Source organism: Schistocerca serialis, chromosome 2 (assembly GCF_023864345.2).
Source record: "Schistocerca serialis cubense isolate TAMUIC-IGC-003099 chromosome 2, iqSchSeri2.2, whole genome shotgun sequence".
In the NCBI taxonomy this organism is placed as follows: Eukaryota; Metazoa; Arthropoda; class Insecta; order Orthoptera; family Acrididae; genus Schistocerca; species Schistocerca serialis.
In genome coordinates, this window is record NC_064639.1 from 414,462,474 (window position 1) to 414,474,700 (window position 12,227).

At 38.4% G+C, this 12,227-nt stretch overlaps 1 protein-coding gene across 1 annotated transcript in view; it reads right to left on the bottom strand.

Annotated features, from left to right (window-relative positions):
* Positions 1–12,227, bottom strand: part of LOC126457258 (GRIP and coiled-coil domain-containing protein 2) — a 188,905-nt gene that overhangs the window by 145,071 nt on the left and 31,607 nt on the right. Inside the window, exons 3-4 of the mRNA XM_050093423.1 lie at positions 11,270–11,510; positions 7,255–7,361 (exon numbers count right to left, since the gene is read on the bottom strand). Of these exons, the coding sequence (XP_049949380.1) occupies positions 7,255–7,361; positions 11,270–11,510 (348 nt within the window). The remainder of the gene's footprint in view (positions 1–7,254; positions 7,362–11,269; positions 11,511–12,227) is intronic.

Consider the following 12,227-nt stretch of genomic DNA (forward strand, 5'->3'; position numbering starts at 1 on the left):
AATTTAGTACTGTATTCTATGAAGATTTTTTTCTGATGCTTCCAAATCTTTAATGTTGTTTCTTTCTAGTTATTTTCTTCTTTCTGTAATCCATGCGCTACTGCCAATTTCTTTTTTCAAAGATACAGGGATATTTATTTTATTAGCTTGTTATCATTCATTCAATATGGTGTCCATAGAAGATTAATCTTCACTTTGACATTACTTCTGATATTTTCTCTATATCTTTGTAGATCTCCTTATTACTTCTCATTTGTTCTTTCTATTGCACTCATTATTTTTCTAATAATCTGCCTTTCAACAACTTTTGTTCCACCCTGTTTGTAGTTCACTGTTAGCATTCACATGTATATCAACATTCTGTCCATACAACTGTGAAGCAGTGTTTTGCTCTTTTAGACTTGCAATTATTTTTACAGATATTTTTTGTTACACCATATGCTCCTTATATTTTATTAACTCTAACATCAGTTGCAAATTTTCCTATTCTAATCTGTACAGTTTCTCTTAGATGTTTGAATTTATTAACTCACTCTATTTTAACTATTTGTTTTTGTGTGTATTTTGGTGTATATTTCATATTAGTCATGAATTTTGTTTTTTATTTTCCAGGTTAAAATTACAGGCCAGTTCCATTTGCTACTTTTTCTAAAAGATTTATTTGAGTATTGACTGTTTCTACCAGATTTTCTGAAAGTATTGCAAAAACATTCGCAAAAGACATGCATTTTAGTTTCATTCCATTTGTTTTTCTTCTCAGAATTATTGGTTCCATTTTGTGAATTTTTAGTTCCAAATTCCAGATTCTTAGAATTTTTTAAAGTAGTTAAACAGTAAAGTTAATAAGTCATTCCCTTCTCTAACAGCAGTAGTTGCTTCAAATGCCTGGGATATTTCTGCCATAAATTTAGAGTTTCATGAATTAAGTTTGCTAATTTTCCTTTAACACCAACTTCTCCCAGATTTTATCTATCGTTTCTCTGTCTACCAAATCGAATAACTTTTTCAATCAAAAAATGATAATATTACAGGTTTTCAGGATAACATTTTGTGGCAAATTACTGATTTTAAGTGAAATATGTTCTGTGTAGGATCTTCAGTTTTGAAAACCATCTTGGTATTCTCCCAGGGCTTTTGTATGAAGTTCTTCAGTTCAGTTCAGTAGAATTTATGACAGTATTTTGTATGTCACTGGTAGAAGTGACACTCGTCTGTAACTGTTGACTTTTGTTTGTATTCGTTTCTATGCTTATAATCTTTGATTCTAACCGTTTCAATAGTTCTGCTGTAATGAAATCTTCACCACCTGCTTTATTGTTTTTGGGTGTTTTTATGGCTAAACGAATTTCTATCTCTATTAGTGATTAGTGGGAAATTTTGTTCAAGATTTTCTGGTGTGACTGTAATGGACACAGTGAAATGTAAACTCTGTGAAAGTTATAGATACACATTGGAGTACTCAGTCTTTTGTTTACCTGTTTATTGTTTCCACTGTGACTGGTATTAAAAAATATATGTAAATGTACTCAGGGAAGCTTCCTTTGTGTGATGCTAAATAAATAATTAGCCTGGCATGATCATGAGTACACAAGAATCAACTCAATCATTATTTCAACTTTACTGCAGCTATTTAAATACATTTTCTCGTGGCAAATTCACCACCGAACGACACTGGTATGTAAGTATTGTGTGTGGCAGTGAAAATACCACCTTTCTGGTGAAGAAGATGTAAAGCTACGGTTTTTGCAAGTGTAGTTCCAATTTATTACTGCAAATATTAACAACAAAGAGAAAAGTATAACTACATTTTGGAACTGCTTGCTACTGAAGTTGCTGAGCTAATTTCAAATGTCATGTCCAAATCATCATAAGCTTCCCCATGTAAAGACTTAGAAACAAGCTTTACCTTAGAATATGAAGAATCAGAGTAACATGAAGTTAAAAAATTGCTACCCGATGTAGAACTAGGACAGAAAAAGCCATCTACTTTGCTCAGAGAGATGTGTGTACTTGCCAGAATGCAAGGGCCTGTGATTTTCTATGAACCATATTTCTTCAACGACTTACCAACTAATGCATATTCTATACCGGTAACTAGTCGAGGTGTAAATCTCGAGGCAATCGTTTCTATAGCTGACAAAATCGTAGAGATTACAATGCCAAGTCAGTTTGTATATAGTACAGAAACTGGTTTGTCTTCATCTCAAGATGATGAACTTTCGCACCTGGAAAGACAGCTTGCAAAACTAATGACACAGATTCAGGAAGCAGATTGAAATCACTGCATAATGCACAGAAACACTCCAGGTGCTGGTATCATTATACATTCAAAAACAATGCGACAAAAGTGCAGACTGCCATGTTCGTTTATTTCTCAACAGCCAACTAATGGTCAGGCAGAAAACTACTATGCTAACCACTTGGCAAGGCTCAGAGTAAGGAGCTGTAGCATCACAGATTGAGAAGGCTGAATCATCTCTTCACTTGTTCATAATGATTTGCAAAACATACCTTCAATATTTGGTTGATTCTGGGCAAACATTTCCATAGTGCTGGCAAAAATATTAGACCACAAAAGTATTATGAAAAAGCAACTTTATGCCGTAAATGCTTCTATAATACGCAGATATGGTAAAAACTACAGAACCTTGAAATAGGCCTTCAGTGCACATTTCCATGACCATTTTTTCTTGCAAATGTTTCCCAGCCAATTACTGGTGTCGATTTGTTGAGTCATTATGGTCTGTTGCTTGATGTTAAGTCAAAAAATTACTTGACTAAGAAACTTTAATCATTAGTACAGGCTCTCCAAATGTTCCTACTGACAGTTTAGGGTTTTTGATTGACTTACAGCATAAATTTCGAGACTTGCTAAAGAGAGATTCTAACATTCTCATGAAGAAACCTAATTACCACTATCCGGTACTATGTTTACAAGATTTCCACTGCCAATTCACCAACTGAAAGATATTCTCTTAAAACTGACCTTATCTGAGCATATCACCACATTCATGTTACACCAGAAGACATGTCTCAAACAGCTGTTATCAAATTATTTGGACTTTCTGAAGATGCCATTTGGCCTACAGAGTGCAGCACAAGCATTCCAATGATTTTGAATGATTTGCCTTCTGTTTGTTACTAGTTAGATGATATTCTCGTTGCTTCAGCATCAGATGAAAAACATACAACGCATCTGCAACAGCTGGACAAATTCCATCTTAACATTAGTGTACGGAAATGCATTTTTGAACAGAGATACCATTCTTGGCTTACTGTGTATCACATCAAGTAATTTCAACATTAAAGGGAAGGGCTTCCTACAACAGCAGCAAAACTATGCCATATTTTAGAACTGGTGAATTTCTACATGTATATGCTACAACATACTGTATAAATCCAATAACCTTTGTTTAACTTGATCAAGAACACCAAGAGGAAGGGTAATCATCCTGTTATACGGACTGAGACATAAACTGCTCAGAAATGAAAAGAAGAAATGCCTAATGAAACTCAGCCTGGTAATCTCACAGCAGATATTACTTTAATTTTGATGGCTGATGCTTAGGAATATGTTACAGGAGTTTCTCTGCACCAATTGCAAGAAGGAACATCTGAAACATCTGTGATTTTCTCAAGGTCTCTTGCTGACACACAATGCAACTATTTTCCCTACAAATTTAAATTGTTGGCAGCATATCTGGCAGTCAAACACTTTCGTTCTCATTTGAAAGACAGAGAATTCAAAAATATTCACAGATTACAAGCCATTGACATTTGCCTATAAACAGTGCCTTGAAAAAACACACAGGCAAGTGTGCCATCTGGAATTTCTCAGTCAGTTCATCACATATGTTTGATAAGATACTGGAGGAGAGAACACTGCTGCTGATACATGTTCCAGAGTTGCAGACATCATGTTGCCAGCCAGCAATTCATATGAAGATATTGCTAAGGCACAAATCAATGATTCAAAAATGGCCGAAGTGAAGAATTTAGACTCCTGTTCCTTAGCAACTGCAACAATATTGTTACCTGATAGATCACAGCTATGCTACAGATAAGCTCCGGCCATACCTTTCTTCAGCTTACTGACAGCAAGTCTTCCACGCACAACATGACTTGGCTCACTCTGGGATGGAAGACACAGTGGACTTGATTCAAAAGGACTTTATTTAGCCTTCACAGAAATAATATGTAAAGGTGTGGGCAAAAACGTGTTTGCTGCGAACGAGCAAAAATTTCAAAACATATGACCAGTGCTTGTGGAGCTTTCAATGAATCTGACAGTCACTTCCTGTCATATCTGTGTTGATTTAATGGGACCATTAACTTTCTCTCATGACTTCATCTATCCCTTAACAATGACTGACAAGTCTACCTGTTGGCCGGAGGCAGTTCCACTGAGGGGCATCTCTGCATAAAGTGTTGCCAGTATTCTCTTATTATCATACATCACACAGTCTGGAGTCCCATAAATAGTCACCATTGACACAGGATGGAAGTTGAGTGTCAACTGGTCATTCCCCTTACAAAGACCCACAGCATACACCACATCAAAACTGCTGGTTACCATCCAGTGTTCAACGGTTGCATTGCAACATCAAGACAGCATTAAGGGTCACGGAATTTCACATGACTGAGCTGACAACTTACCAACAATTTTAATGGGTCTCAATGCTCGTGATTCCAGAACATAACACCACCACTCCCAAAATGACTTGTAGCATGACAACTAGACTTCCAGCTGATTTCTTTAATCCTACTCCACTGGAGTGTGACATTCAACCTGCCACATCAAACGGCCTCATTCGATGATTGACATTACACTATGTCTGCCTTCATACATCCAGAACCCATGATTTTTTCACATGTATTCATAAGACATGAGGCATGGAAGAAATCTCTGCAACCTATCTATGATGGACCATATCTGATACATTCACACTATAAATTCTCTGTTACTGAAATACCTCATGGTCACAAAAAAATCTCCATTAACAGACTCAAGCCACCCTTCATGCTGAAGAATCCATGGCAGCTCCATGTAAACAACCAGTTCCAGTCACCAAAACTACGGCACGTCATCCGGCAACCCAACAAACTACATGTTCTGGATGTACAGTGCACTTCCCAGAGAAACACCTCAATTTTATCACTGGGGAGGGAATAACATGTGGCTGTAACGGATACAGTGAAATGTAAAATCTATAAAAATTATGGATACTCAGTGAAGTACTTAGTCTTTTGTTCATCTGTTTACAGCCTCCACTGCAACTGATATTAAAAAATACATGTGTGTGTATTCACGGGTAGTACCCCTTGTGTGGTGCTAGATAAATAATTATTTTTACTAGAACCCACACTGGTATTGCTGGAAATTCTAATTCAGCTATAGAAACTGGACAGTTTAAGAGCCTGTCAAAATATTTTGCTAGTATTTCAAATTTTTGCTAATATTTCACAATTTTCTTTGTTATTTGATCCTATTTGCTTGCATTTCTATCAGGTGAGATTTTTCAAAGGTTCTTTTGATTTCCTGGACAATTTTTACTGATTTCTGTGTGGTGTTCTTTTTTTGAACATCTACATTTCCTCTACTTTTGAGTTCTTAGTTCTAATACTCCTTCACATTCCTCGATCCACTAAGTTGTCTTTTTATTCTTGGCCAATCCTAATGTTCTCTTTGCTGCTTTAGTAATTTGTGCCTTGTGTTCACACCAATGACCTTTTTTAGTTGTAGTTCACTAAATTTTTGTACATTTTCTATTGTCAAATTGGGTCTACTGGAGTTGTACCTGATTACTTTCTATGTTTTCTTTTTTGTTTTAGATGGTAGAAATCTTTATTTTAACCTTGAGATAGATATTCCTTTCGAATACAGCTACATGATCCTAGATTTGGATTTAAAGATATCCAAATTTTGACTTTTCTTGGTAGTTTGTGAACACATGTGGATATGAGTTTTAATTGGAACATATTAAATATATTGATCAGTCTTCTACAATTTCTGTTTGTTCTCGAGTGTTCTGCAATTCCACCTACAATATTCTTTATTATTATTATTTTCATCATCATAATAATAATTTTTTGTTGTAGTCGGAGTATCTGATATGGTGGGATAATAGGGTACGTTGCTGCCAGTTTTATCACACTAGCCACCATAAGTTACACTTACTTTTTACAGCTTAAAAACTGTCTAATCTACTGTGGACAATTAACTGCACATCATCAGAACAGATGGATGTTTTCTATACAGTACATGTCTCTTACTGTTCTACTTACATGAAATTTAATCTCTCCCACTTTCCCTACAGATTGACCATTCGGCTACAGCAGTAACTAGCAATAATTTTCCTGACATGCAGCTATTTACTTTATATACAGATAATAATAGCATATTTTATTTGTAAATAAGTTTTAGTGTCTTCTTGGTATAGGTTTAGAATACATACTAGATCATTTTTGCAATAATTTCAAGTAATAATATCTCTTCTGTGTATTCTCAACCTAATGCAGAAGACTACACACTGCAATTCATATTTTAGCTACATTCAACAGAAGGATCTCTTACAATGTGGGCCTACTTCACATAGTTTCTCACTGGAATTATTTAAGTCTCTTACATCAAGTATAAAACCCTCAGTTTCTTGGTTCACTCTAACAAGATGTCACTGTGTACTCATTTTGTCATTCACACATTCATTTCCTATGACATGCTACTACTGAACGGTAAGCCTGACACATTGTATACTGCAGTGATAGTGAAAGGACCCATACTTACAGTAAGTTTTTCCCATTCATATTTCTGGATGGAAACACACATCACTATATAGAAACAATATGTTTTCTAGATAAAATGCAACCACAATGGACTGCTTACACAAAGATATCACATCTTATTTGAAACTGCGACATTATCTACTAGCGTTCCATAAGATGAGTCAAGGAATTAAGCACAAATCTGTATGGGCAAGCTTTTAGGATCTTCTGCATTATGAGAGCTGCCTCTCGGTTTTACAATACTTTTTTAATAGTCGTTTACAGATTTGAGCGAATAAGGAAAATGATGCTTTATAAAGTACCAAGTAGAACAAGGAAAATGTTTTATAAATTACTAGGTAATAAGCTGGAGGGAACAGTCACAGAAATCATATGCAAGAAACCACTACTTGGATGTAAGCAATATAGAGATGAAGGTAGAAATGAAAATAACATTTTAAAAGAAATCACAAAGCAGATTCTATTACATACCTTTGTGTAGCGTTCTTCAAATGTATCTTCAAGATCCTTAAGACGTGCTTGTTCTTCAGTTTTGCTGATCGTGCTGTTGCTTGTGACCTCACTGCGAGCAACATCCACTACAACAGGAAAACAATAGTTTACACCTTACAGAACTTCTACATATCTGAATTGCAATAGTCTTAGAAGACACTTTGAAAGCAACAAATGGTGTACTTAGCACAGAATGTGATTTAAGGGTAAACAAACCTAATTCAAATATGTTTAAGAGTAGTACAATGGAGAATTATGGCTTGCTTAACATAAAAATTACGAGTCACAAAGGAGTTGAAGAAGTACAAGAATTATTTTACCTGGGAAGCAAGATCATGAATCCCATATTTGTGGGGATCGACAGCCTCCAGAGGACATGAAATACAGATGTTACACATGTGCTTGATAATGACACTTAGTCTAAATTAGCTATCACATGATTACATAAACACTGCATTACAGTCTACTACAGACCATGTTAACATTTCTTAAGATTACGAATGATGGCCGAAGCAAGCAAGGTATCAGAAGCTGACTGGCACAGGTGAAGAAAGAACTCTACTTCTATCACATACTGATATGGAAAATAACTGAGACTGTAGTACAACTGAGATCATAATAAAGAAAGGCTCGGGGTTATGGACGTGACTACATGATGAATGTAGAAATGGTCAATAGTGAGTATATGACTCATGGAGACACTATGTACAAAAAAAAAATCGGTTGCAAATTTTCACACTGCTGAGGCAGAGGGCTATAGAACAGCTACCAGTTCTGCAATCAACACCAAAGTAGTGGGAGTGTTGTTCATAGCTTCTAGCAAGTGTGAAAGCATAGTTAATCTTTTCTGCATATTTAGACCTGTCAATATATATGATTTCAGCACCTTGACACTGACGGAGGATTGAGGGAAAGCTATGTTCCTTAATAACAGGGGCAACAAAGATTTTAAGTCCTTCGAATAGGCAGGTCTAACTGGGCCTGTGGTCTGTTTGTACATCAGAGAGGAACATATGCGGTCACTCCACAAATACATTCAAGTGAGGAGAGGGTCACTATGAAGAGTTTCCAAACATATTCAAATTTGGAATGCCAACCTAAGTCAGTCTTCAGTGGGTTGACACACCAACAATGGGAAAAATAATTTCGTAATTTGAATGTCTAGAGAACTGGTAGATGGCAATTGTGTATTTCAGGATGAGTTGGTTACACTGAAACCACAGATATACAGGGCTATTACAAATGATTGAAGCGATTTCATAAATTCACTGTAGCTCCATTCATTGACATATGGTCACGACACACTACAGATACGTAGAAAAACTCATAAAGTTTTGTTCGGCTGAAGCCGCACTTCAGGTTTCTGCCGCCAGAGCGCTCGAGAGCGCAGTGAGACAAAATGGCGACAGGAGCCGAGAAAGCGTATGTCGTGCTTGAAATGCACTCACATCAGTCGGTCATAACAGTGCAACGACACTTCAGGACGAAGTTCAACAAAGATCAACCAACTGCTAACTCCATTCGGCAATGGCATGCGCAGTTTAAAGCTTCTGGATGCCTCTGTAAGGGGAAATCAACGGGTCGGCCTGCAGTGAGCGAAGAAACGGTTGAACGCGTGCGGGCAAGTTTCACGCGTAGCCCGCGGAAGTCGATGAATAAAGCAAGCAGGGAGCTACACGTACCACAGCCGACGGTTTGGAAAATCTTACGGAAAAGGGTAAAGCAGAAGCCTTACCGTTTACAATAGCTACAAGCCCTGACACCCGATGACAAAGTCAAACGCTTTGAATTTTCGGCGCGGTTGCAGCTCATGGAAATAGATGCGTTCAGTGCGAAACTTGTTTTCAGTGATGAAGCAACATTTTTTCTTAAAGGTGAAGTGAACAGACACAATGTGCGAATCTGAGCGGTAGAGAATCCTCACGCATTTGTGCAGCAAATTCGCAATTCACCAAAAGTTAAGTGTTTTGTGCAATCTCACGGTTTAAAGTTTACGGCCCCTTTTTCTTCTGCGAAAAAAACGTTACAGGACACGTGTATCTGGACATGCTGGAAAATTGGCTCATGCCACAACTGGAGACCGACAGCGCCGACTTCATCTTTCAACAGGATGGTGCTCCACCGCACTTCCATCATGATGTTTGGCATTTCTTAAACAGGAGATTGGAAAAGCGATGGATCGGTCATGGTGGAGATCACGATCAGCAATTCATGTCATGGCCTCCACGCTCTCCCGACTTAACCCCATGCGATTTCTTTCTGTGGGGTTATGTGAAAGATTCAGTGTTTAAACCTCCTCTACCAAGAAACGTGCCAGAACTGCGAGCTCGCATCAACGATGCTTTCGAACTCATTGATAGGGACATGCTGCGCCGAGTGTGGGAGGAACTTGATTATCGGCTTGATGTCTGCCGAATCACTAAATGGGCACATATCAAACATTTGTGAATGCCTAAAAAAACTTTTTGAGTTTTTGTATGTGTGTGCAAAGCATTGTGAAAATATCTCAAATAATAAAGTTATTGTAGAGCTGTGAAATCGCTTCAATCATTTGTAATAACCCTGTAGGATCCCAGTTTCCGCCAGAATACTGTCAACAGTGCTCACGTGAGAGGTACAAGTGGTCAACATTACCATATAATGATGAATTGGATTTAACATCTGAAAAGCCAATTGTGGTCCCAGACAATGTGTCTGGCACCCATAGCCTAGTTGTGACAAGGCCAATGTCCTTTACAATTGTAGAAGGGTGGTGTGATCAGTGCCTCAAGAGGTATGGCTAAAAAAGGGCTGAGCATTAAGTGACAGCTTATAACTTGAAACTTCCTGGCAGATTAAAACTGTGTGCCTGACCGAGACTAGAACACGGGACCTTTGCCTTTCGCGGGCAAGTGCTCTACCATCTGAGCTACCAAAGCACGACTCACGCCCAGTACTCACAGCTTTACTTGTGCCAGTATCTCGTCTCCTACCTTCCAAACTTTACAGAAGCTCTCCTGCGAACCTTGCAGAACTAACACTCCTGAAAGAAAGGATATTGCGGAGACATGGCTTAGCCACAGCCTGGGGGATGTTTCCAGAATGAGATTTTCACTCTGCAGCGGAGTGTGCGCTGATATGAAACTTCCTGGCAGATTAAAACTGTGTGCCCGACCGAGACTCGAACACGGGACCTTTGCCTTTCGCGGGCAAGTGCTCTACCATCTGAGCTACCGAAGCATGACTCACGCCTGGTACCGGGCCACCAAACTCTATTTAAAACCTAACCGGGAACCTGTGGGACCACCTCGACTGGGCTGTTCACACCATGGATCCTCAACCGAGGAAACCAGCACAGCTGGCAATGACACTGGAGTCAGCATGGCTCCACATCCTGATTGGTACCTTCCTAAACTTCACTGACACTCTTCCTGGACATCCCGCGGCAGTCCACATTGCAAAAGGTGATTATTCAGGTTTTTTAAGGGTAGTCACATTAATGTGACTGGACAGTGTACATGGCGAAGTAATATATTAATGTATATGAGAGAAACCATTTGTCTAATGGTTTAAATGCCCTGCTAACATAGTTAAGAGCAAATGTGGGAAAGAAAACGAAACCACACTTTTCATAGCACAGCATTTTCTTTCTCATAGTCTGTTTTAATGGAAAACCTATTAATTGTTGTTTTTATATCCTATGCCCATCCAAATGTTTATTAGAGTATTGTGTAAAACTCTGAAATAAACAGGTGAAGAATGTCTCAAGATCTTTGTTAACAGCGTTTCCGCTTTGTATATTAATACAGATTATTCAGCACAGGATATAGTCTGTTATAGCTATAAGGACTTGTTTTAATAGATTTCTCAGATTAAATCTAAGTCCAAAAACTGGCATAAAATGTTTGAGCTCTTGTTTCTCTCTCTACACACTGTTCAACATCTACTTTAATAATAGCAGAACAACAATTCGTTTACGAATTGATACAGCAATTATTTATTTATTATAGCTCACCTGCAGCTTCCTTTTCAAATTCTGTTAGGCGGCTTCTCATCTGTGCTATTTCTTCCTTCTGTTGAGAATTTTCTGTCTCAAGTGACTGCACTTCCACAATCTTTTTGTCCAGGGAGGATGCCACTGTTTGCAATTCTTCTTGAGTAGATGCTAAACGCTTTCGTGTCTCTTGCAACTGCTGCTCTAGGTCACTAACAGCCTCTTGAAGCTTTGAAATTGTTTCACCACGAAGTTTTAATGCCTGGTTGCAAAAAATGTTATACAGTAGTGGATAGTATTACGCTTAGAATAAAATGTCACACACACACACACACACACACACACACACACACACACACACACAGAGAGAGAGAGAGAGAGAGAGAGAGAGAGAAGGGAGGGTTGTTTGTATGTTTGGTTGGTTGGTTTAAAAGGGGTGAAAAGGGACCAAACTGCCATGTCATCGGTCCCTTGTTCCCAGAAGAACAATTACCCAAGGGAACGAAGAAAACAAAGGAGACGTATGGCACAATAACAGGAGAAAGGAAGAACCAGAAGAACGACAGAAGGACAACAAACACTTCATCTTTGTAGGCGTCCGTAAGCATGACGCCAGGGGAGTGACAGGAAGATGCGGAAGTGGTCACTACCACACAGGTCGTCGTCATGTGCTCTCCAGTGGATAGATGGAAGAAGTCCTGGGCTGCAAATTGATAAATCAATGGTCGAGTAACTACCATGAGCCACACTAAAATGTGTGGTGGCCCCAGTATTTAAGAGGGAGAGGTTGAATTGGGACAGTAAATTTTCGACATCTCTGCCACAGCCAGTAAGCATGGTGCTACCCCACAAGGGGTTATGGGCATTAAAGTCTCCCAAAAGTAGGAAAGGTTTAGGGAGTTGATCAATCAGCGCAGCCAATACATTCAGGGGTACCACACCATCTGGAGGGAGATATACGCTGCAGACAGTTATTTCC